Source organism: Lygodium microphyllum, chromosome 21, assembly GCF_053477565.2.
Source record: "Lygodium microphyllum isolate KBCC chromosome 21, Lygodium_microphyllum_v1.1.10, whole genome shotgun sequence".
Classification (NCBI taxonomy): Eukaryota; Viridiplantae; Streptophyta; class Polypodiopsida; order Schizaeales; family Lygodiaceae; genus Lygodium; species Lygodium microphyllum.
The window spans coordinates 139,557,969-139,585,242 of record NC_141155.1 but is presented as its reverse complement, the minus strand read 5'-3'; the positions used below and the strand labels follow the sequence as shown (position 1 = coordinate 139,585,242).

Genomic DNA, 27,274 nt, shown 5'->3' with positions numbered 1-27,274 from the left:
CTACATTTCACTTCCACTCAAAGCACATTAGGGGTTGGATCTTCTATCTCCGCTCCTAACACTTTCTATTTCTCCATCCCACCATCTACCTACTCTCCATTCCCTCCACCTCTTGGTGCATCATTAGGGGGAATGCCACCCTTTAACACTATGCCTTCTAGCTACCCCCACTTTAGCACATCCTTTCACTCTAGGATGATTGTGATGGGCATCCCCTTCACTACCCCCGAACGCTCACAAACCCCCTACACAACCTTTCAGACACAAGGATATCCATCCTTACTTATGGACTATCGTCACACATCCCTTGGGTCACTCCTATGCAAGAATTTCCATCTTATACTCCCCATGTCCCTGTTCCTCCACCTTGAGCTCCTCATACCGTTACCATGCCCATACCCAATCTACCCATGTCCACCTTTGAAGCCACTATACACGCTTCTCATATGCATGGTGAACACTCTAGGATTCCTTCCTCTGTATACTCTGCTGCCCCACCCTATCCCCCCTATTCACCCTACCCCCATTACACACCTCCTCCATCTCCTAGCACTACCACTCCTATTGCAACAGCCAAAAATGCCTTCACAGATAAGACTTGTTTTAACAGGTCAAATTTTACCACTTGATCGAAGTTCATGCAACAAGTACTCGAATCTCAAGGACTTTGGGACCGTGTCACTGGTACTCAGGACCCTCAATTAGCTCAGCCTAATCATATCCGTCAATGGAGAGACTGCAAAGCCACAACCAATGTTGAGTTAATGTCGGGGTTGCTTCTTGAATTCCACTCTCAGTTACAGCATTTTCCCCTTGTATCTAAATGAGGGAATCATCTCATTGACCACTATGCAGCTCTAGATCGCACTCGACATATCGATCTGAAAGTCAAGTTGGCCGAATATTGCCACAAACTTGCCGAGTTTGTCACCACTAGCTCCCCGAAGTCGGACAACAATCAAATCGCGTCAAGTCACGTTCTTCTCAAACAAAATGCCCAACAAATACTTTCATTTTATCCAACACGTTATCTCACTACCTAGATTGCCGACCTTCTACGAGTTTGAGTTTAAGTTCTTGCATTACGCAAGACTGAACGATCAAGTCCACAAGAAGTCCTCCACACACATCTATTTAGAGAGGTGAGGACTAGTTGGCTCTTCTTTGGGAGGAAAAACCAACAATCTCCTGCATCGGGCACCTGCGTCCCGCAATGAGCAACTGAGCAACTAGTAACCAATTGATTTCTAGCACCCGTACCTACCTGTGTATTCCACCAGCACCTTGTGTTGTACAACACTTGTCTCCGCACGACTTCTTCGGGACCGGCTCGTCGGGTCAGAGGAAGAGGCAGATGCTCCAACAGATCACACCCTTAGTCATGCAAGTTGTGTCCATAGTGACGTACGAGTGGCACAAATAAAGGGCCCAATTATTGCATGAGCCAAGAATGAAAGTGCAATTTTGTCCCAATGTCATGCTAGAGAAGAGAAGGGAGCTTCTAGATCGTGTGGTTGGACAAAAAGCTCTATTTGCATCGAGACCTACACGAGTGGCGGTCGATCCGGCTACACTTGTGGCAAAGGCAACGGCAGCAGTAGTAGCAACCGATAGGCCTACAGCTTCAAATACAATAGCGAGTGTGGCATCCACATTACACGGTGTCGCTGGATTGAGTCCATATTCACCATCAATGCCTTCATCCTCGATCATTAGACGCTAGACTACTCTCGAGGAAAGTTGGGACTAAATCAAAAAAGAGGAGATAGATTCAACAGTGGCTCGTTCTTCTACCACAACCATATTGCCTTTCATACAGCCAACTTTTGAGTCTTGACAAATTAATATGTTCGAGTCTTTACTATTTATATTTTTTTCCCTTAAATAATATAATTTTTAAATTTATAGCTTGGTTATAACTTATATAATATTAACTTATAACTTATTCTAAAATCATGTCATCATGATAATTATTGTGTTTATTATTTTTATGTCCCTAGATCGGAGTACTTTAGAGCCATGGTAAAGAAGGTTGGAGAGTATAGACCTAACTATGTGCTCCTCTCTTCTGAGACTTTACACACTACCTTGCTCGATAAGAAAAAGCGTGTTGTGGAGCAAGCTGCAACAAACATAAAGAGAGATTGGGAGAAAAATGGTGTCACACTTATTACTGATTGGTGAAGTAACACAAGAAACAGGTCTATCCATAGCATTGTAGCTTATTCTCGAGAGGAGATGTAGTTTATGTCATCCTATGATGCTTCAGGGACTAGGAAGTCCGCAGATCAACTTGCAACAGAGTGGATCTCTACCATTGAGATTGTTGGGCCACATTTGGTGATTGGTTTTGTGGCTAATGGTGAGCCCACAAATAGGGCAACACGTGCCATTGTTCAAGGAGTGTATAAGCATATCACATTTTCTTATTGCATGGTGCATTGGTTGAATAACCTTTTGAAGGATATTAGTGAGTTATCATGGGTCCATCCTGTGATACATTATGCAAATCAAATGGTTACTTTTATTTTAAATCACTAATACCATCGCAATGAGTTTACAAATAGGTCAAGAAAGATGTTGAAGTATTCAAACACACGGTTTGCCTACAACTTTTTGATGTTAGGGCGTCTCAGAGAGTGCGTGGGTGCAATGAGACAGTTTTTTGTTTAGTATTTCTTCATTAACAGTCACTCCCGTGGGCATGACATGCAGAGAAAATGCAAAGAGCAATGAATTTTGGGATAATGTGAAAAATTGATGCAATGGTTGTGCCTATTGTACAGTTGTTGAGACTCGTCGATGGTATGTAGCCATGTATTGCCAAAGTGTAATAAGGCAATGGATACGATGATTGAGAAGTTGAAAGATTTAGTACTTGATATTGAGCAATATGAGGAGATACATGATTTGTGTATTGACAGGTGGAATGTCTATAGCTCACCTCTGCATTCAGCTGCATTTGTTTTGGATCCTGAGTTTCAAGGTAAGAATCAAGAAAATAATGCTGAGATCAATCTCCATTGGAGACAAATTCTTGAGCGCATGGTGCCTAATGTTGACACTAGGCGCAAAATTAGAGATCAGCTTGCTCTCTATAAGAGAGCAAAAAGCTCTTATGGCTGTGCGGATGCTCTATATGACTGATGCAAGGTTAGGGCACCTTTGTGGTGGGAGGATTTTGGATCAGATGGGCCAGAGTTGCAAAAGTTAGTTGTTCGTATCTTAAGTCAAGCAGAGAGCTCCTCTTGCTTGGAGCAATTATTTTGCAAAAGTGTTACATCACAAGCCGATCCATTTACCCAGTGGGAGATGGAGTAGGAGGAGGAGCATACTCCTTTTATGGAGACTATGCATGGCACCCATGATCATGAGGCTAGCACTTCAAGAGTTGGAGATGAGCATTTTGCAGAAGATGATGATGATTCCCTCTAGATTTGGCCTTATTCCTTGCTAGAATCCATTTTGTATGTTGGTTTATGGCTGGTTATAGCTTGGTATCCAACTGCCAGCTACCTATATGATGTCATGACCTATTACCGCAGCTTGTAGATGCTCATTTTGTTGCAGATGATGATAATTTCCTCTAGATTTGGGCTAATTCAATGCTAAATTTCATTTTGTATGTTGCTTTATGGCTGATTATAGCCTAGCAGCTAGTTAGCTACTGCCTACGCCCTAGGGCCTACATGATGTCATGAATGATAAAGCTACTTTAGTCTTTCGTCTTTTGCTACTCAATGTTCACTCTTTTTCTCCTTGAACATTTGTTTTTAGTTCCTATCTTTGAAGTTTGAACTCTTAAGCTTTCATGTCACATGAACAATGACAGGTCACAGTGGAGTTTGGACGCATGCTCTTTTGTAATACATTGATTGTTAAAGTTTATCCATACGGTTTGTATTTGTCATTTGCTCATCTCATGTTTGCTATGCGACATGCTAATAAAATTCAATGAACAATGATGTTTTTAAAGCTCAAGTTGTGCTTGTTTATATATTTCATTGCAATAGAGTCCAATGTGATGAGCTGAAAACTGTTTTATATGTGAAAATGCATTTTTTAAATATGCCGTTCCCCCCCCCCCCCTCCCCCCATCCCCATTCCCTAGTTTTGGTTGACCCCCGTCTCTGACCCGTTCCCACACCCCGTCCCTTGTTTTTATGGTGCCTACAAATTTCTAGTAGATAAGACTCCCCAGCATCTCTTGTCAAGGACTGCATAACCAATGCAAGAGATCAAATCCCTCATGAGAATACCACACTAATGAGGCATCTAACTAGTGCCCATCTATCTTCGCCTTCATCTAGCAGCCCTAGCAAAAGCATGTCCTCATGTGCCGTTCTACAATATCTTAATTCTCCTTGTCTCAACTCAAAGTTGGTGTAAGGTCTGCATCAAGACTATATCACATCTAAACCTAAATGGCATATGTGCATCCTATATTGGCATATGCACCTCCATATATTCTAGACTTATCTAGGGTAACCATGAAACGCGTTTCTTGGGCCTTCAAACACTTCACTAGAGCATGAAATGCCTTGAGTGAAACAGCTGACTTAAACATAATCTTTGAAAATGAGAAAGGTTGACTTTCTAGTCTCTTTTATGGTTTTATCCACATATCGTACATAGAATAAAATATCATTATGATGATATATAATCACGTAGAATTGGAACCTTTGAGATCACTTAGAAGTAAAAACCCAACCTCACCCTAGTAGACAAATTACATAGAAAAGAATAAATTCAAAACAACTGCTTGTGTTTCAAGAACCTTGATACCTATACTTAATCTCTACTCTATATTAAATGTGCATGTGTACACATGCATGATTGCATCCAAAAAAGACATCATTTGTTGGTATTAAAGGTTTTGCATGGTATGTGTAAATTGTAACTCATTTCTGTAAAAAAATTGTCTTATCTGTATCATTCAGTCGTTTCAAATGGCATTTCACTTGGGACTTGTCCAAAGGTAAAACACAATGTTTTTAAGGGGTGAATAAATTCATGGTTACCCTAGACTCATGATGAAGCCCTTCTCAAAAGAAGGGGAAGAAATTCTGCAGATGTTCAAACTAATGAATCAGTTCACTGTGGTGTAGCTAATCCCCACAGTAGGTGCATCTAGGTTGTAGTACTGGTGATGCATCTGTTTGGAGGCCGCTCAGCTGTGCACTCAACATCTTGTGCCTCATCTTGCAGAGACGTGCTGTCAGAATCGTAGTACCAATCTCAAACTAACTTGTCTGAAATAAGTTAGTCTATGGATACATGTCACCACCTGAAAAGAATCTCAACCACTTTTTTAGCAACCACTATCTCCACTTGCATGATCTCATATGATAGAGATCAGTTGTTCATCCTAGCAATCATAATAATCAGTGGCTCCTCTATATTCTACCATCTAGTACAAAGATTGAGTCCTTGGGGCAGCTGGGAGGACCAATGTATCAAAATACCATAGCTTTATCCTTGGCTCCTAAAACTCAATCCTTCTCTCTAGGGCAACAATGGCCACAAACCCTCATGGGAGTTCAGCATCCACAGCTCTACTCATGCAGAAATGGGTTCACAGAAACTTGCCCCAAGGTAGAAATATAAGGATACTGAGTACTCCCTTAAATATATAACCTTGGTAAATGAACTGTGTTGTTAGAGTAGTGATCCAACTAGGAGGCATTAAAGATCATGACCATATTCTTCTTTAAACTCACAAATGAGGTCCCTCTCTGTACAAGAAACGTTAAGGCATAAAGATGGCACATATGTCATGGGTGTAGCGAAATAATGCAAGCACACACATTTAAGTCTGTTTATAAAGAGCATTGTTAACACTTCAGTAATTCTTAAAAGAAGCCATCCTCACAAGGCAACTGCCATGCTATTTGCAATCAGAAACAGGAAGAAGAACTAATCTAGATGCAATGGCCCGAGCTGAAAAAGCTTGATACTGTTGACCAAGGACCACTGCACTGGATAGCAAATATTGTCACTGCACAGGGAGTGAAAGAGACTTGATTTATTGTTGTCCAAATGGTTTAGAGAGACCAGAATTGTCCAAGCAAGTTCAGTTGGTAAATATAACAAATCTTAAATAGAGGACATCTATAGCTGTAGATATGTTCTCAAAAGATAGTTACTAGCATAGAAGCCGACCTTGAGAGCCAACATGTTGGATTGCAGCAGATAGAAGTAATTCAAAACCTTCGGCCATGCTTAAAAATAGTGAATTATGTTGTAAGGTTATGAATGTGAACATGTTGAGAGGAACAAAAAGAAAGCCACCACTAACCCCTTGCAGCCAGTATGCTCCATGACATTTCTGAAAGAAAAGAGAGATACTCTGGCAATCTGAAAGTTGAGTCACAAGACTAGATTGAACTCACAAACATGTAACCTTGATGGCAACAGGAGATGAAAGGCCAAAATATTACATAGTTTATACCTTCCAATCCAAGCTTTTCATTTGAAGATGGATTACAAGATGGCCTTCAAACAACAAGTATCAACTGCCCAACTTATGCTCCCTATTGTACACATACATTAGTTTAAAAGAGGAAAAGGGAGGTAAAACCAAGGAAGAGGAAAGGAACAGAGAGATTTGTGGGCAGGTCAAGATGGTTCGATCTTCATCAATTTCCCCTGATTTAGATTGAAAAATGATGATTTGGCTTCCCTTTGCCATGCTCATCACCATCAAGGTGAATGGTGCTTCAATTGCCCATACCTACTCTCTATTTCAAAACGACCCACCTCCATAGTTGTGCTGTACAACTCTCTCACTCTCACTCTCAACTCCAACAAGCTTCTAGTTCAAATCTTTTTGCTTCTCTTGGTCCTGATTCAGTTAGTGAAAACTGCCCTCTAGGTCCATGTGATCAGCTGTAGAGTATCCCCCTCTGCCAGGTATCATGTATTTTCAAATACACCATATCGAAGTCTTCTAGACAAGGATGGCTACCATTCTTATTGGCCAGGGTAACCACAACCAAGCTTTGAATGACAAAACATGGAGAAAAGGCTAAAAACCTCCAGCAGTGTCCACACTTTGACTCCGAAATGCATACACCCCTTGCTATATTTACAAGGTAAGCACTCTATAGCAATCCCACTCAATATTTGTCTTAGAAGAGCTAGCAAAGTGCAGAGTAAGCTACAATCTACAAATTCAAGCCGCACCAGTATGTACAAAACACCAAAAAAAGGGGGGAGGCTTTGGGTTTGGCAAAAAAACAAACTCACAGCATTTGCTAACTCAAAGTGTGGCATGCATGATGTGTTTACTTGCATAACTTACACACCTGAAAAACTTTTATGAACTGAATCTACAAAGATGTACTCCATAAGTCTTTAAATATACCATCATCTATGACACTTTCTATATAAACCTTCGCATATTAATAAACAAAAGTTGGAAAGCATATCAGACTTCAAAAGTGTAAACCTGGCTCACCAAATACAGGAGTGAACTTCATTTCTTGCTTGGCTCAACATGAAAAGGCTTGGCTTAGGAAACCGACCTGTTGTTTCTTCACTCTGGCTTAATTTTAACATGTCAAAGTGATATTCACTTATGGTGGATTGCATACACAAATTACATTGAGTAGTCACAATCGTGAACTATTATGTGCAATTCTGATGTCCTAGAGCAGATGTTTTGTAGTCTGCTACCGGAGTTAAGAAGAAACAATGCAAAATAGACTAAGGTCTAACAGTCGCCATACCTCATTGCGGATCTGTTTAGCCTCCTCAGTCGTGGAGCTAGCTTGCACCTCTAACTTTGACGATTCTTCCTCCAATCTGATAATTAAAATGTTAAGAAAACTTCTTCAGATTCTGATAGGACAGTTTTTGTGCCTTTTGCAATGATTAATATCACAAGCCGCATAAGTTAAAAAGTGCATGTCAAAATACAACTACCTCTTCAGTTCACACCTCGCCTCATCAAGCAGAGTTTGCAGCCTGAGAAAATTTCTCTCTCTCTCATTTATTTCTGCCTGCAGTGTAGGCTTCACATTCATTAGCCCATGGGATTAACACACACCCTCACTATTAAAACCTCTTGCTTCTGAAGATGTACGTCCACCTGTGAAGCTTGAACATGCCGTTCCCTAATATCCATTATCTGTTGTTCTAGCCAACGCACTCGTGTCAACATTTGTTGAATGCTTCGTTGTCGACTCTTTTGATCCTCCTCAACTTGTGCAGCTTCTTTTGTAACCTAAATTTTTCAAGTAACCGCACCATTCCAACACAGCCAAGAGGAACAAACTAATATCTTAGTTGTTTTGCAGAGGGTACAAGATTTGGAGCAGTAATTGCAACACAAACAGTTTTTTAAGATTCTTCATACAGTTAATTTCAGTATTGAGGCAGTTCTTTCAACCTGGTTCTACAATAGAAGAATGGATACCGCTAGGCACTCGACGCATAAAATATTCATCCATGAATAGAACATATGCAGCATCTTTGCAAAATCCTATGGAAAGCATTGAAGGAATTACATGATATCCAAAACAGATTAACCTGAGCTAGCTGTTTCTGCAGTTCATCTTGTTTTTGCCTGAATTCCCGTGTCTTTTGAAGCATGGATGTTATAGCTTCTTTTTTTGCAATTTGCTCCATTCTAAGCTTTGCAAGTGTTTGCTGCAGATATAGTCATCGTATTCAAACAGTATGCTTCTAGTATTGGATAACCTCATTTAACTCAAAAAACCCAAAGTTCAGAAAAACTAAACACTTGGAATTCATATTTCAAACACAAATGGAGATGTCTGTATACAATCATTTCATACCCTTATCTTGTTGATTCTTTCTTCACATGCAGGTATTCTGCTTGCGTACTTTTCAAGCTTCACTTTTTCCTCCTGAAGCCTCTTTTCTGCATCACTTACCTCAGTCCAAGCACCCTGTTTTCTAAGGACTCCTAAATCGTGAGTCATCTGCTCAACACTTTCAACGCTCTTTAACTTTTCAGATAGCACTTCAAGTTCATCCAAGTAGGGTTGAATTTCCTTTTCCATCTCATCAATTATAGCTCCTGCTGCCTCAATATTCTGTTGAATACCTCTCAGTAAGTCTGAGACCTGCTGCAAGAGAGTGGCCCTAAAGAAAAACTGACAAAGAAATTTTATGGTGTCAACATTCAAGGATCAAAATCTTTTTGACTAATAGTTGAATTAACACTTGCAAATCACAGCAGCTCTCAACATAAACATCTCAGTATTCTGATTAAAGCAATACCAATCTATAACCACAGCAAATTGCAAACACATCTTCTTCTTGGGTCCCAACTAAAACAGCCTGATGCAAAATGGCAAGCCACTTAACTAAGCAATCGGCCAAAATCTTAACTTAGTAAAGGTTTTGACAATCAGAATATAGTTGATTATCAAAAGGCTGAAATGAAACACAGAATTCAACACTTTGATTTGCACATGGGACTCCTGCACCTTCTTCCATCTCTTTGGAGAACAGAAGTCAATGAAACACACTACTAAGAACAGAGAGGGCCCATCTACATTTACACACTGAAGAACATTCCTTATGTATTGCCATACAGAACATAGCCACTCATAAAAAGATTCCTTGAGAAGATCAAGAGCACTTACAGGAACTTCATGACACTCGGCAAACAGTTCGTCATCAAAATACCTAAGCTCCAGTTTAAATCTGCTCTGTTTTGAAGTTCAATTTTACTTTTCAATGCTACTTTGCTTTGAAATTTCGGCAATTCATAACTGCCAGTCCAAGAGTTATGCTTTTAATTTTGCTTCTGGTTGGGGAAGATATGTTACCCTTTTGTTAAAATCAAATTGAAGGGCAATCACAACATCTATAACTCTCCAAAAGATCCATGCAATGAGCACTTGACCTAGATGCATCGAATATCCCTCACCATTTCACTCTGATGGACTACAAGTTGTAACAAAGGAAGGTGTAGGAATCTTTGAGGAATAGGATGTGGACATGTACTTTAACTTGCTTCACCAAATTCCTACTGTGTATCACTTTGCCTCTTCAAGGGTAATATTGTTTCTAAGTTTATATACAGCCTACATAACACCATCTTGGCTAAGTGGAGACATGAGACACAACATCCAGATTCTTTAGAGTGGACCATGGAGTTGGCCACCACCTATGAAAAGTAGAAGTGCAAGAAGATTGGTTAGTCGAACCAGTCTGCTACTGCAAAAGCCAAAGAGAAGTGCAAGTCCATGAGGAGTGGGGGAGATGCTTCCAAGAAGGCAGCTCCTCAAGAGGAGCAAAAGACGCTGAAGAAAGAAAACAAGTGTTTCTCGTGCAAGTAGATGATGCATATCACTAAGAATTTGCCTAGGATGCTTGACTTGAAAGATGAGACTGAGTCAAGACTGTGGAGACAACCTTACACTTGTCTGTCCTGGCTCTTCAATTATAACCCTTAAGAAAGGTGAGTTCATCTTCATTTGGCATTGGTGCATCAGGATCATCTGCTCGTGCAAGTAATGGTCAGAAGCAACTATGCACTTTGCTTGGTGGATGGTTCAGCCTTTCAGTGTTTGATCCACGACACGTTTGTTGAGAAGTCCCATCTCCAAACAATGCTCAACAGGATAGCACAACTAGAGGAGTAGGCCTTTGACCTATAAGGAAGACCAAAGCTGAAAAGTACCACTTAAGGGAGCAGGTGGAGGACATGGCTATCTAGATAGACGAATTCAAGGTTCCAAATACTCTAAAGGTGGCTCCTCTCCTCAATGTCTACATGATTTTACAACAGCCATCATCCATGGCTCTATGATCACATAGGCCTGGTGGATCACCAAGCACACTCCATCCTCATCTTGGATGAGGTCTTGGTGGGTGGTGCAGAGGTTACATGGCATTGTTGTATCCTTGGGGACTCCAATTCAATGTGTGGTGGTTTTTTCCCATTTCCAAGTAAAGCAGATAATACAAAACCAGTATTGTGCTATGATGGTGTACGTGTGAAAACATGCATGGGATTGAGCTGAGAAAACACAGAATGTACAAAAATGACTAAAAAACAATAACTCAAGCAGAAACACAAAATATAGGAAAATATACCTCTAGAGAAACTGAATGCATTTTGGAAATGAATGAATTTCTGCACTATCAAAGTGTGGCGTCCACCAGAGACAAATCCCAAGTGCTGCAATTACCAATCAGAGCAGTAAGAGTAGGCAGGCAACAAAAATGCATCGTGTAGGAGTGTTGGAGCAGAATGCAGCCTGCAAGAGCAATACAGCAGCATGGTGGCTGTGATCAAGCTAGAAGTGCAGTTGTCTGCCAAGGCTGGATAGGCAGGGGGGTAGAATCAGGAGCTGGTCCAATCAAGGAAGCTGTCCAACGTGCAGGACTGATCAGCAGACTGCCACCTTGGTATAGTCAGCAAAAATGGCAAGCTGATTGGGTCGTGCAGATGGGCTAAATAATGAAATCAACCAGCTGGAGCAGAACAAAAGTGGGACCAATTTAAGCAATTATCTCCTTCCACTCAGTTGACGAGTACCTGTGAAGTAGATGTTATAACTGCTTGGCATAAGTTGGATGCATTGCAATGCAAGAAACTTGAATAGTCCAACAAGAAGTTCAAAGTGTTTAGTGGTGCATGAGATAGACGGAGCTTTCATTCAACAGTCTGATGCAAAAGGGCGAGCCCTCGTGCATGTGTGGATTATAGGACCCTTAACGAGGTCACCAGCAAAAATAAGTTTCCCTTGCCACAGATAGATGAATTAATGGATCATTTAAAGGTAGGTGTTGATCTTGAACAAGCTAGATTTTAAGACCATGTATCACCAAATCAAATTTGATCAAGAAAATATTATAAAGACTGCGTTTTAGACTCCTTTTGTCTATTCGCATTGTGGTGCTTCTTTTTGGGCCTTTCAATCAATGCACTTGCTTTCTTTTTGGGCTCACGGCTTGGGTGGTGCAGACACTCCTTGGAAATTTTGTTATTGATTTCCTAGATGATATCTTGGTTTACAAAAAGTCCCAAGAGGAGCACTATCACTATGTCACTTGCAAAAGGACCAAGTTTTCATAAACTAGAAGAATTTTAAGTTCAATATGGTGCCGATCTCTAATTTGGAGCATAGCATTTTCACAAAGTTGGTTTCTATGGATCCAACATTGAATTCCGGTCGGCCACTTTTTTGGCCCAAATTGCTGGTCGGCCAGTTTTGGGATTATTTAACTATTTACAGCCTCCCCACTCACTTGATGGATCATCTTCCTTCTTCCTTGGCAGATGCACACTCTGACTACATCAATTTCCTCTGTCTCCAGTGCTGCCCTCATCATCAGCCTGATCCGATGCCCTCATTGACACTATGGGCTGCGTGCAGGGACTGATCAGTCCTGTATTCAGCATTTATTCCTTGTTCAATGCAAATTTCTTTCTTCTTTTCTTGCGGTCTCTCTCTATTCCTTTGTCTTTGTGTTCATGTTCCCTTTTGTTGCGCACTCTCACAATGTGTATGTTGGTTTTTTTTTTTTTTTTTTTTTTTTTGGTGGGTGGCAAGCATCGTGTCACAATGTGGGGGAGAGGGGGTCACGCCATGGTGAACGAGGGGACATCGTGTCATGGTGGTGGGGGATGTACCATGCTTCAAGGGAAGCCATGGCATGGCAAGTGGAAGGGTGACACAAGCGTCCCCCCCCCCCCCCACACACCACAACATGACACACTCTCTCCTCCTTGCCTTGCAAAAATTCAGCCCCTCTTGTTCTAAACTCAAAAAAAACCCTCCTCTCCCTCCTCGTCTTCCAAAGAGCAAGCCACTCTGGAATGATGCCCTATTCATAATGGTGGACAGATTCAGCAAGCAAGCGTGGCCTATCCCAAAAAAACCCCTCCTCGCCTTTCAAAGAGCAAGCCACTCCGGAATGATGCCATATTCATAATGGTGGACAGATTCAGCAAGCAAGTGTGGCCTATTCCATGTAAATTCAATGTGGATGCAGAGGAGGTTGCACAGCTCTTCATCAAAAAGACCTTCTAAGAGCACATTTGCCAAAGAATATCATGTGTAATCACGCTACTAAGTTCACTACTGGTTTGGAAAAGGCTTTGGTCTACTGTTTGGGCACAAAGTTAGCACTCTCCACCACCTTTCACCTGCAAACTAACAGGCAAACTGAGAATTCCAATCATAACATGATTCTTGCTGTCGAATCAAGCTGCACAGGACCAGTACTTACTGTTGGTCAAGCATGTGATCAATGATACAGGTCATGCTCCTACCAAGCGTACACCATTTGAGATAGTAATACCTCCAAAGTGCAAACATGCATTGGAGACTCTTCCCCCCCTACAGATGCAGTGCCCTCTATTAGCCTGATGATCACAAGGAGTGAAGTTTGAATGAGAGCTACTATTGTGTGAGAAGACAAAACCAGATATATACTGGAGACTCATAGACAACATCCAGAGCTGGTCGGACACCATAGCATCACTAATAAAAGTGAACCACTAGTTTAATAAAGCTCAGTGGCCCAAACCAACACACCAAACACCTCTACCTGTCTGCAACCTAACAATTCATTTCAGACCATGCATCTTTTTGCAATGTTTATTTAATCTTCTCCTAAACTATATAAACTTGGCCGATGCATTACCTTAAACTTATCCTTCCCGCTACCTGAATGAAGGAATTCTCTGCTTTTGTCTTGGGTCATAATGACACATGGATTCTCCACATCAATCTGCAATGAACAAGCACATTTAGCTGAAAGTACTACAGGGAAATGTGAATGCCCTTCCACAGTCGTCCAACCAACAAGCAAAGCAATAGCACGGTCTATAACAAATAGTTACAGAAGGCATAACAAGCAGAAGAAGACAAACTAGACTATCTTGAGCAACACCAACTCACATTAAAATGGTCAACAAGCTCTTGCAAGTCCTCTTTTTTGGTGGAGACTTTTTTCCCTGGAATGAAATGGCAGACTGTCAAGCTATGCAGCATAAATTTCTAAATTTGACACATGCAGATCATGAAGGAGATACTGTTTAAAATCTTTGTCCTACTTAAAAGTGGGTAGAAAAGGAATGTCTGCATACATGTTGCTTGGTAGCTCAACATGACTTAAGGCTAAGGGCTTAATCCATTGCTACACAGCTTTACTGTACAATAGGATGAAACCATTTAACTGTTGCTATGTGCCAGTCTCATCTGCAAACTCTAGGGATTTGTCCTCCTAGCTGAAATAACTTATCAGACTTTGAACAGCATTTTCAAATATCATAAATTTGATTCTTCTCTTCATTGAAACTTGGCAAGCAGGACAACATTCGAACTCCAAATCAAAATGACAGTCCTAGTCTGTTCTGTCTGCCTATCACGCACTTTTGCCAATGACCAGTCTGCCTATTTAAAATCTTGTCTGTTTTCTTGTAACTTTGTATCAATGCAACATTGCACAGCACAGCACAATACACAGAAAACTTAACTCAAGAAAGAGCTAAATCTTTGTATCTACTCAACCACATTAAAGGCTTGCTTGAAATGAGATGTTAGATCACGCCTAGAAGTCCAAAAATCTAGAAATCACAACAACTTTTAAGCTGTGATATACAGCAAGTACTGTTAACAAATAAAGTGTTTTCTCAATATTCCTGTTTGACTACGGACATCATACTTGCAAGCCCATTCTTCACAGTGACATGGGGCAGGTTTTGGGGGAGGGGATGGGAACGGGAACAGGGACAGGGACAGGGACAGGAACTGCCATCCCCTATCATGTTGAGAGGGGGCTCTAACATGGGGATGGGGCTGGGATGGTATGGTGGACTGGGATGGGAAGTTAGAAAATGGCCATTCCACATTACTATGCCATTCATGTTATCCTACCTTCTTAGCAAACCTCAATATCAGGCAGTCGGCCTCCAAACTATAAATAAGATCATGTTAGAAAGCACCATATTATATGGGCAAAAGCATTAACTCGCATATCCTTTCTGTTGACTGAGAAGTAATATTAAATAGCAACAACTTTGCATGGAAGAGATTTTGACAGATCTAGACACGACCAGTTCTGATTAATGTGGAAAGTTCAGATTATGAAAATTAATCCAAACAGCAAACAACATCAATATGGAAATTTTCATATAATGAGATTTTTGGGAAACTCGTTCTTGATTCTATAATAATAAAAGAGAGAATAACATGGCAGGTCTATATAGTAAATGACCTTAGAGCACCTCATGCTTAATTATTTGGTTCCAACCTTCAGAACTTCTCTAAACAGTAGATAGAAAAAATATGCTCGAAATGACCATGTCATGAGTGCCTATTATTCAATTAAAAGATGTAAAATGCCCATCAGACTGATCAGAATGTCATCACAGCTCCACTATGCATAGCATTCGTAGACAGCAGATTAAATAGAGATGACAAATAATTTAGTACTTGCCATGTGCATCTTTCAGTATTGAAGTGTTCCCTGACTCTGTTAGTCTTCGCTCAATGATAATCTTCTCGCCATAGATATTGCACTTGAAAGCATCAACGCCCCGATTTGTCATCTCAACCACTACAAGTGCATGGCTGATTGAGACCATAAGTTCCAAAAAGTTAAATGTCGATTTGAGGACTACAAAACTCTTCAGCACTATATAAGACACAGCAAAAAGGCTAACATGACAAAACCATTGATGTAGCTGAAAAGTATAGGTATGATGTACTCGCAGTTAGTTTACAACACTTACACTGTTGCACCATCAGTTGACAGACACGACAAGGAGACATGTTTATGCTACATTTGGAAAAAGAAAAGAACATACCAAATCAGGACTACAGCAGGACAGGGATCATATCCAAACAATGGCATGTTGATAAATGGGAAAGGCCTCAACAAATATTATAAGCAAAATAGCCAATGAATAACCCTTGAAGATAATTTGTCTGAGCATTGTACAGTCAGCTTCCATGCTACATTCGAAAATAAGCAATCAAATGCACAAGAACTAAAGAAAAATGATAAGTTGCACCAGACAATGATTCTCACACACAAGTACATATTGCCTTCACATTTACCAAGTTAGAAAGACAGTTCCACAAAGTAACTGCTTGAGCATCACACACAAACTAAAAAGAGAGATTCAACTTTAAACGCCATATGCGTACAAGTAATCGTCACTAAAAACAGGTCCACATGCCCACCCCACAAATACAAGAAAATTGAAAGATGTGCAATTTCAAGTCTTCGTTAGGCTCTTCTCGACTCTGATTAGTTTACTGCTTCATTCTTTGAATTTTTTGCGAGGGTCACAAATAGTGACTCCATGCCTACTCAACTAGCATGGAAGTTAATTGGTCTTAGTGGTCAATTTTCTCTATAGAGCTTTCAACATGTAATCATCTACCTACTACTATGGGCACTCTTATGTATCAAAAATGATATATGCTCTTTCATCTAGAGCTATATCTAATGGACAACCTCCAAATGTTGGCTTCTTGTGTATAGCTATGGGCTAGCCACCATCATGTTCCTCATTAACTGGACTCTAGTGAAGCCTTTGCATTTCCCTTTTTGCACATGGAACATGTGGCTAAGGAGGGGGAAAGAAGGAAATAAAGGGAAAAATAAAAAGGGGGAAGGGATTCTCCTCCTTAAAGCTGTATGGGTGACAACAAAATGTGCGACAAACATGAGCAGTAAATGCACCCAGAGATTAAATAATGAATGAAATAATGATTTATATCCAATAATGACACAATGGGGGCCTCAAGCCTCCATGTACCAGTACTAAAGCATGAACCACAAAGTCTGGAGCTAACGGAGTGGCTTCAGATGACAGCACGATCCTGGTTGATCAAGGCAGCAACAACTATGGAAGGAGTATGCTTTGTGGGGGGGCCTTCATGTAGGAGGATGTTAAAGAAGACACCTCCTGAAGATGGACAGCAATCAAGGGGAGCAAAATGCAATCCATCATAGTTGTAGGTGATGACAAAGATGAAGAAGAATCGCCTCCACGGGCTCTAGTAGTAAAAACACAAGTCTATGCTAATGGAATGAACCTACATCAGCAAAATGCAATTATCTGTCAGAAGTGGAGCAGCGGTGGAAGCATAAACATGTGCTGAAATAAACTGCTGAAACACAAGACAAAAAGAGAAAAGAAAAGAACACGATACAGATGAGAACTCAGATGTATGGACGGGAAATGGAATCCATATATCTGAACACGAGACAGTCGCATACAACAGTGAGTCACTGGCAGCGTGGGCAATAGTACAATGAAAAGGGATCAGAAACTATACAACATAGAACCACCAAGTAGAACCATGGATACCCAAGCAATGGGTGATCGAGCCACCACCAAGGTGCCTCGGAGAGAACCTGATGTTGATGTCGATCGTACCAAACACCTGAAAATAGAGAAGATCATAGCATGTCTCTGTGTCCATGACCAATGTCTTGCAGTAGCATACAAGACCAGCCTGTCAAAAATGCCTCTGAACATAGGTGACCATGGATTCCCTGCCTTTGGCCAGACCACCAAAGTGTCCCCTCATGTGAGCTCCAGACGAAAGCCTCCCGCTCTCTGTTAGATAACCAGCTCAGCATGAACCTGGATGTCAATCCCAGCTCCAGGATTTGATTTCACCAGACTGAAGTCGATGCGTCAGGGACGTCCCTCTCTGGAACCTATGCACCTGTATAAAAGTATAGATGAGGCGCGGCTGCCCCATCTGAACACCCGCTCACACTCCCTCTCTGGCACAAGAGAGTCGTGAGGGATGACCTCATCACCACCACTAGAAAGCAGCCGAGGAAGGGGCCACCAAGCCCTTCCCGAGATCCGAAGAAGAGGATCCCTTCCGCGCCTTGGACTTCACCTTGGTCGGAGGATCAGAGTCGGAGTCTGATGAAGGAGAGGACTCATCGGTAGAGTCAGCATCCCGCTTCGTCTTCTGCTCCTTCTTCCTGGAAGCCGCTAACTTCTTGCAGTCCTTCCGCAAATGTCCCTTCTTGCCACATTGGTAACACTGGGCCTTCGACTTCGCCTTCCCGTTACCCCTCTCTGAAGTTACATAAGCCTCACCTCCATAATGTGCTGGAAGCCGCCCCTGTAATCTCAAGGATGTCTCATGGTTGTCCTCATCAAAGTCTTCAGGAAGAGGAAAAGGACGGAGAGGACGAGGAGTAGCTCCACAGACGATGTACCATAACCGCTTCTACACAAACCAAGCTTTCATGACGGCACTCCATGTGAGATAATCAGGTCCATGTAACTTATCATCAGTGGAAGTGCACGGAGGAGCCATATGGAGAGGATAAGGAGAGAAGTAGAGAAGAGATGGAATTTAGAGAGGAAACACAGCCAAAACACAAGCACAAACTTCAGAAAATGAAAGTTCACATGCAATATAACCCAAAATCTGATCAATAGAAGACAAAATCTGCTGCAGAAAGTCAAAAAATCAGTCAAAAACTGCCAAAAACAGAGAAAACGGCCTGAAGGAACAGTCACCCAGCCACGAGAGATGCTGAATCAGCAAAACGCAGGCTGTAAACTGGAGAAAAACAGGTAGAAAACTGTCGCCAGCAGCTGCAGATGAAAAACGCAGGAAACAGAGGGTGCATAGGCAGCAGACGATGGCAAAACTGCCAAAAACGCAGGCTGAAAACAGCCCCAAAACAGGTCGCCTGGCTATGACAGCAGTCGTCTGATCAACAGGGGTACAAAACAGTCCTGAAATCAGCAAGAAAACACAGCAGAAACACAAATCCTGAAAACTGATACCATGTCAGAAGTGGAGCAGCGGTGGAAGCATAAACATGTGCTGAAATAAACTGCTGAAACACAAGACAAAAAGAGAAAAGAAAAGAACACGATACAGATGAGAACTCAGATGTATGGACGGGAAATGGAATCCATATATCTGAACACGAGACAGTCGCATACAACAGTGAGTCACTGGCTGCGTGGGCACTGGCACTGGCTCCTCTCTCCACAGAGTCTGCAGATGGTGAAATGAAGTGACTGACTGAGGAGGAGCCACTGAGTATAAATAGGCTGAAAAAGTGGGGAGCAATAATGCTGGTCGGACAGCATTAATGCTGGCCTACTGGTGCATAAAATGCTCCACTGGCATAAAATGCCACACCAGAAAAAACCTAAAATACCTAATAAAAATGCCCAGCCCAGATCAAGCTCAGACTCACACATGAGCTGACAAATACTCTACTAACATTATCTTCTGTCGAATATGGCCTCCAAGAAGTAGGAAGTTGATGTAGCAAATGTGCTACTAAGTGCAGCAGCACAAAGACTCAAATCCAGCTTTGTGAAAATGATGGCGACTACCTAGAAGGGTAGAAACCTTACTGTTGATACCAAGTGACATTTATAACACCGTATAGATGCAATTGCTAGCCTTCTAGAGTGAGGAATCAGCAAAACACAGAAGCCAACCTGCCATAATAAGGTTGCAGACAACTACTAAGATTGGGACAGCAAGATGCACCCAAAAAATGCCTAAACTGTCTCGAGATGCTCCCAAGGCTTGCATCAATTTGACATTAGTTTGAGCTCAATTTGTGATCAATTTTGTGATCAGCATATGGTTTCTGATTATAATCAGTTTATGCTTAATACTCAGTGGCATTCAGTTGATTCTACGGACAGCAAAATGTTTGATGAATACCATTGACAGTTCAGCCATGGTTTGTGCTCAATTTATGCTTTGCTATGGTTGCTAAGCCAAAACAGTTGAGAAACAATAGAAATGGATGCATCTCATGAGTTTCTAGCTATAGTTTTGGATTCTTTTTCAATTTTATGTTATTTTTATCCTAGCTGAAAATTTTGAGCAAGTGTTTGATAGCAGAATGGTTAAGTAGCAATGACCAATGTTGTTTTGACTATGATGTCTTGTGGGAATTCCAATGCAGTATGCTTTGCTTTGCCATATTGTAATGCAATTGAGGACGATTGCAAGGATTTCAAGGGGGAGGTTTGCTGTGGGGACGTGAAATTTGAATGCTTTGCTTGGCATTTGATTAATTTAATGATCAAATGTGAGAATATGATATGCACATGTGATGTGCAAACAAGTTATTTCTATGGGAGTGCGCAACAAAAGGGAATCACAAACACAAAGAGAAAAGGAGAGAAGAGAAAGCAAAAAGAGAAGAATGATATGCACTGAACAAAGAACAAGGCTGCATACAATGAGGACTAATCCATCCCAACACGCAGCCCAAGGCGTCAGTGAGAGCACCGAATCGGGCTGAACAATGATGACAACACTGTCGAATACGGTGACGGTGACAGTGATAGAGACTGTGACGACGACCTCTTGGTGCCGTCTTTGGGTAGGCAACACCCACCCTATGGAGCCTGCCTCATGAGGGATCACCCTCTATTCGGTAGCCCCACAGCAATGCGGAAGCGTTTTTTGAGGTAACACGGAACGCGACACGAAACGCGTCACGGAAAACCGCAGGTAACACGTAACGGGCAAGGTAACACGACACGGAAATGAGGTAACTCGATATGTATATTATGAAGTGCAACGGAGGCACGAGAATAATTACAAGAAGCCAAGAAGGCTAGAGGGACGAGAAAATCACAGACAGAGGGTGGACGCTATCAACTTGCATACCACGACGCCATCATGTGGGTGAGGAAGGAGTACTACCCTCATAGAGACAGAGAGTATGCAACTTGCTGTCCAAACGAGAGGAGATTGCAGCCATCTAATGGAGCACTTGTGTGTCACAGAGTGAATGAATGACCAGCCAAATGGGTACAGCTATAAATAGCCTAATATGCTGAAAACTCACTGACCAGCAATAAATAAGGCCATAAGTGCTGTCCGCCCTGCATAAAATACTAATGTGGCATCACAAACTACTAGTGATTTCTGATGTGGCAAATAAATGTTGACTTCACAATAAATGCTAATGTGGCAGTCTGCAGCCATCTGGGGCTGCACAGGTGCCAAACACAGACTAAAAGAAGAAATGCAAACTCAAAAATGAGCTGCCTCCTCCATTAAAGCACATGACATACATGTCGCGACTCCTAATGTCCGCGTCTAACTCAAACTGAGGATCACAAGCAGGAGCTGACAGTGAATGACAAACATGACCGCTAACACCCCCTCTCAAATCCAAGATGGGGTTAGACGCTGAAGATGCGGATCCAAGAGTGTCAATGCAGATGAAGTCCATCGATGTAGACCATCAATGAAGAAGCTCCTCGCAATCTTGCAAATCCTCCTCCGAAACACTAGGGTCCAAGAAATCCACAACCGCATCACCGATATCACCCCCCCTTGAAAGGGATGGGGGATACAAGGGAACCACCACAGGAGAGGGTGGGGAATGGAAAAGAACCCATTGAATAGATGGTGCACAAGTAGGAGCGGGTGTAGTAATAGACAAATGCCTCAAAGAACCCTACATAAGAGAAGGGGAATGGACCTTGTAGAGCCCACTCTCCTACCTACTTGTCCCTAAAACAACTCCAAAAGAAAAATCCTCGCCTGCTCGATGAAGACAACCTAGGTGCCAAGTCTAGTAAGGCCATGAATTGAGAGGAGTGGAAAGCCCAAGTTAGAAACATGTAGGACTTCCAAAATGGGGCATGAGGAACAATCTAGCAATAATGGCAAAGTCATAGTTACCAGGAACGGGGAACGGGAACGGAAACGGGACCCCCGGAATGGGGGGAACGTATATGTATATGTATATATGTATATGTACACATACACATACACATACACATACACATATACATATACATGTACATATACATATGTATCTATACATATACACATACACATACACATACACATGTATATGTATATGTATGTGTCTGTGTGTGTGTGTGTGTGTGTGTAGAGAGAGAGAGAGAGAGAGATCATAGATTAAGTTAGTTGGAAGATTGCAAATTGGTTTATCTAGTAGCATGGTGGAAGTGAAAAGGGTGGCATGATATGCTAGGTACAATATGGGACAACTAGATTATGGGTAGTAGTATGGTAGGCATTGAAAAGGTCATGTTCGACGTGCCAATTTAATGACCTAATGAATCACGCTTTTCAAGGGGGGACCAACAATACAATTAGTAGCAACATGATTAGTAATCATATGTCACACACACCCACACATGCATACATGTTTGTATATATGTGTGACGTGTGTGTGTATCTAATATCTATCTCGTGTGTGTGTCTCACCCACTCACTCACTCAGGCGAGCAGGAGAGGCAAGAGCCGGTAGGGCCTAGGCAAGGCAGGCGGGAGCAGGCAAGAGAGGGAGGCGGAGCAGGCGCCAGAGGCGGGAACTAACGGGAGCAAGAGGGTTCCAGGGAACGGCTGTTGGAACGGCTCGGAACAGTGCGGAACGGGCAGGAATGGGGCTAGGAACGGGCATGAATGTTCCATGGGCGTTTTGCTGGTAGACACATGCCGGAACGCGTTAATCCGTTTCTAAGGCTCAGAACGGGCGTTCCATGTTTCTATGGGCAAAGTACCAACACCACTAATAGGCACCATAGAAAAGTCGCCAACAACAACTAAACCCTTAGCTGGATAAGATCCTGCAGCATATCTCCTCATGGAGTCATATGACTCGAAGCACCACTATCAATGAGCCAAGGGCTCTTCGAAGACAAATCAACCACTAAAGAGGGCTCCTCCACTACATGGGTATGAAGGAACACACAGTCAACAATGGGTGTAGAGGTAGAGAGAGGCCCGGATGATGTAGCTCCATTCCTTGCCCCCAGACGAAGATGAGGATACTTCTTCCAACACTTCTCCTTAGGATATGTCCCCTTCAGACATTGTGGGTATCCACGCTTCTCTGAATCTATGTCAAAGCCTAAAGAATGCTCCTGTCTCCCTCTGGGTCTTGGTCTTGGTTTTCTCCTTCTTCTTTCTCTCTACCATACCAATAATAAAAGATTTCGTGATGCCAAATCTTCTAGCCACCTCTTTTAGACGCTCATCATACTCCAAGACAAGCAGGCCAAGCTCCTCCCATAGAAGAGTCTCTTGGGTTCTTAATATAAGAAGTCTGTTGTAGAAGACATCATATTTCACAAAGGAAAACCGAGTCAATAGAATCATGGCCATACCTCCGAAGAGATGATCTTGTTGAGGAAAGAAAGCTCATCCATCACGTCCTTCAATCTGTTCATGTAATCCTTCACGATGAAAACAACTACACCTTTGCAAAGAAAGGACCATAGATGCCCAATGAGACATATGGATTAGTAGAAAGCAAAAAAACTATGTTTCTAGCTAGAAGCAAATGGCTGAAAATCTATGTTTTCAGCCCGAGGGGTCTTCTATCAATGGGGTAACTTCGTGTACTCACTTCAACTCAAATACCATGTGAGAGCACGCAATAGAAGAGAATCACGAATAGGGAGAGAAAAGGAGAGAAGAAGAGGAAGCAAAAAGAGAATAATGATATGCACTAAACAAAGAAGAAGGCTGAATACAATGAGGACTAATCAGTCCCTACACACAGCCCAAGGCATTAATGAGGGCGCCGAATCAAATAGTGAACGAATCACAAGCCAACTGGATACAACTATAAATAGCATAATATGCTAGAAACTGGTTGATCGACAATAATTAAGGCCATAAATACTATCCGACCTGCATAAAATGCTGATGTAGCATCACAAACTATTGGCGACTACGTAGTAAATGCTAACCTGGGAGTCCACAACCATCTGGGGCTGCACATATACCAAACACCAATTAAAAGAAGAAATACAAACTCTAAAATGAGCTACCTCCTCCGTCAAAGCACATGAGAGACATGTCTAACCTCCTAATGTCTAAGGCTCACAAGCAAAAGATGACAATGTATGACAAACATAACTACTAACAATTTCAAGGTAGCGCACCAAGGATCCCAAAACATAAGAATGAAAAAGTTGTAACAAGTTATGTTTGTTAGATTGTAAGTGGTCTCCAATGTCAGATATTGGCCTAGAACACTTTAATTAACCATAAATGTCTATGGTGACACTAGAGACTTTGCATGTAAGGCTAATGTGCTCTAAGATACTTGGGGAAACTTTTGGCCTAGCCAATTTAATTGTTAGCTTGTTTTTTATTTTAGCACAAATAATAACAAATTTGATTTTCAAATTTTATATTCTGAAAATTAATTTAATGGATTGGATAATGCTGAAAATTCAATTTAGAGGGTTGTCACTTAGCAAAAGTTGCCCTTGCAAGTCTCGAAAAGCTGAGTTGGGGCTGAAAGAAGAAGGAACTCTTGTATTTGCATTTTGAAGCTGTTGGGAAGAGCTGTTGGACTCCTACAACCTCCTTTTGGGACCATTTCTCAACCACTGGAGACTATTTTGATGAAGACAACTGCATATTCTTGACAAAGGGAAGCTCATGATTGCAATTGCTATACTCTCCTAAATATTACAACATTTGATGCTATCTTTGCTGTTGATGAATCCGTTTAGAGCTAGAAAACCACGTCAATAGCTGAATTTCACCAAATTCTCCTAACAAAACTCTAAATTTTCTCCACAATATTCTCTCTCTTTCTCTAGCCATTTCCTTGCCTTGCTCCAAGTTTCATAGCAATCCAATCATTGAAGGTGGAGATTCTGGTGATCTCTAATGTAAACCCTGATTTACATCAAAAATTTGGGTTTGAGAGCCATCTCAAGAAGCATGCCCAAATTTTGAAGGCTACCTAGCTTAAAGACATCTTACTAAGCTATATATCAACTACAGTAGTTGAAGTTGTATATATGAAATAGAAAAGGTTATACAGATCATTTGAGATTCAATTGATATTTTAAAAAACATCTTATCTTTTGAAATTGCTAGAGTGAAAGAACAAGAAAGACAAATATGAACCAACAAATTTAGGAAGCAATGCCAAGCATCATAGTCCATTTTCTTGAGCCTCTTAAACACATACTATTAACTATTGATATATAAGGAAATATGCTACTAGATATCTCACAACAAAAAACTTTACTAGCTTTCAATGTAAGGACATCTTAATTTCTCCAATTAAGGTTGGATGTACAGCTCCTCAATTTCAAGAAAATGCTCAAGTCTTTTAAAATAGTGGTTTTTCTTCTAGTACAATAAGCATGGTACAAAGATTGCACACTATGCATTTGATGTCCTTTGATGGGAATTGTAGCCCATGGCTAAATTAGATGAATGACCAATGATTGTGTAGCTATTCAATTTGTCAAATGGTTAAGTTGAATTCAAGTGTAGGATGCATCAATCACATGCACATCAATTGTCTTGCTATCAAGGGTCATGAATGTTTCACTTATTTCATTGGAACAATTAAATTGTGCACATGTGTGGTACACTTGTATGAATAAGTCAAAATGTGAGTAGTGGTGACAAACCCATCCTAAATTGGGCAATGGGGGACATTGCCATAACTTGTTTATGGTACACACCCTTTAACTAGAAAAGTAAGTGAAAACACTAAATCATTGTCATAACCAAATAAAGACTTTTGACCAGATGTGAAACGAAACTCGTTCAAGTTTCAATGAGTACCCCTAAGAAACACACACATCTCCCCCTCTCTAGGCAAAACAAGCCCTAAAAGAAACAAAACAACCCCCCTCCAACCAAAAAAAACACATTAAGAACACGTTGAGACTAACAATGTAGCTATAATAAGAGTTCAAATGCCCATGGCTGCTCGATGAAGTTCCCTTCTAGAGTGACCATTACGAGCTAAATCTTAAAACTCAATTTATCAAACTACTGCATACAGTTTTGGCAATCCGGAGTTACCTGCATCCATTCTTTATGAAATCCTTCAAAGAGGTAGCTCTCTGAGTCCCTCGAGCCTTTATTCCGAATGCAACGCAGAGGGCTGTTAGTATCGCACTTTTTCCACCTGGTGGATTTCAAGAGAAGCGCAATTTGATTGACAATGGACCAAAAATGCTGCTTGTGCAAACAGCAATCAACTAATGCTGCTTGACAATGGACCAAAAATGCTGCTTGTGCAAACAGCAATCAACTAATGCGTGCTCGTTCTACTACTAAGAACGTAAGATATTGCATTTCAGAGTGCAATTGCGTGGCCTAATAATGAGCTATAGGAATGATTGGTGCAGAAATATTGCCACAGGCTATTTTAAATACGAGGCGGAGAGACGAGGACGAGGGAGGGGCCGGAAGACTCACTTCCGTTCTGTCCAGTGATGAAATTGACCTGGTCGATGAAGTCAACGGAGAGGCTACCATGGCACATGAAATTCTCCACCCTGATGCGTATGATGGTGCCCGCTTTCTCAGAGCTCCCACGAGCAGAAGAGGAGGCAGCACCGTCCATGGCGCTCCCCGCCGTGAGACACACAACATCGACCAAAGGCGCGGGAAAAATACTTATTGCTTAAGTTGCCTTACGAGATTGGCGACTTTTCATTTTATTGAGAGCCTATATTTTTAGTTTAAAGAAAAACCTTATCCTTGAAATTTATCAATGAGATAAAGATACTCTAATAATATTTTAAAACATTTCTAAAGAGATGTAGTACAACTAAAGAGCTAGTTTTGGCCACAATGACATTAGGTGGATCTTGGAGGTCCAAACTTACTAGAAAAGAGAGGATTGACATGCTTCCTCCCAGACTTGGAAGAAAAGACCAAACGAACTTGGGGATCCAACACCATCCTTTAAGCTTAATCTTATGCTTTGGAGTGTCTCCACTAATCAACACTTGACCATCCATCCAAGCACTTTGTTTTCTTCACTCCTTAGCTCTATGTTCCATTTGCAAAAGATGTGTTGAGCTTGTTAAATACTTTACGTTGGACTATATAGAGAGCACGCAAAGCTAGAACTATCCAGGGAAGACTATGAAGTGCATTAGATTGCAGGATGGATTGACTTAGAAGCAAGCCCTCTTTGGCAACAAGGGAAATGTGAATGATGAAACCTAAACAGAGTTGTAGCTTTGTGATTTGGGTTGTTCCCCAATCATTGATGATTAGGTCTATTTGGTTGTATCATAACAAGGTTGAAAGGATGTGGCCCCCCATGCTTTTTGTTTGGGGGGGAGGGGGGGCAAGGGTGCTCATTATTCTTGAGGATGATATGGCTCCCACTTTTGGCATTTTGGCTAAGAAGACTAACACCTCTAGGCTAGTCAAATGAAAACTTGTATTGTTGGACTCGTTCTCTCTAGAGATGTTATATTGAATACAATATTAATATTTCACATTTAGAAAAAAAGGTGGGTTTGGGAGGCACCATAAAC

At 41.4% G+C, this 27,274-nt stretch overlaps 1 protein-coding gene across 3 annotated transcripts in view; it reads right to left on the bottom strand.

Annotated features, from left to right (window-relative positions):
* LOC148018645 (structural maintenance of chromosomes protein 6A-like) overlaps window positions 1-26,394 on the bottom strand; it is a 110,012-nt gene extending 83,618 nt beyond the window's left edge. For all 3 annotated transcript variants that reach the window (XR_015687607.1, XM_087661117.1, XM_087661116.1), the window contains exons 1-10: window positions 26,199-26,394; window positions 25,800-25,905; window positions 15,433-15,566; window positions 13,893-13,948; window positions 13,636-13,722; window positions 8,802-9,122; window positions 8,533-8,652; window positions 8,093-8,227; window positions 7,927-8,003; window positions 7,731-7,806 (exon numbers count right to left, since the gene is read on the bottom strand). Coding sequence is in view for 2 of the 3 variants with exons in the window: in XM_087661117.1 (XP_087517243.1) it covers window positions 7,731-7,806; window positions 7,927-8,003; window positions 8,093-8,227; window positions 8,533-8,652; window positions 8,802-9,122; window positions 13,636-13,722; window positions 13,893-13,948; window positions 15,433-15,566; window positions 25,800-25,905; window positions 26,199-26,346 (1,260 nt within the window). In the remaining variant the exon portion in view is untranslated. The remainder of the gene's footprint in view (window positions 1-7,730; window positions 7,807-7,926; window positions 8,004-8,092; window positions 8,228-8,532; window positions 8,653-8,801; window positions 9,123-13,635; window positions 13,723-13,892; window positions 13,949-15,432; window positions 15,567-25,799; window positions 25,906-26,198) is intronic.
* Between the last annotated feature and the right edge of the window lie 880 nt (window positions 26,395-27,274).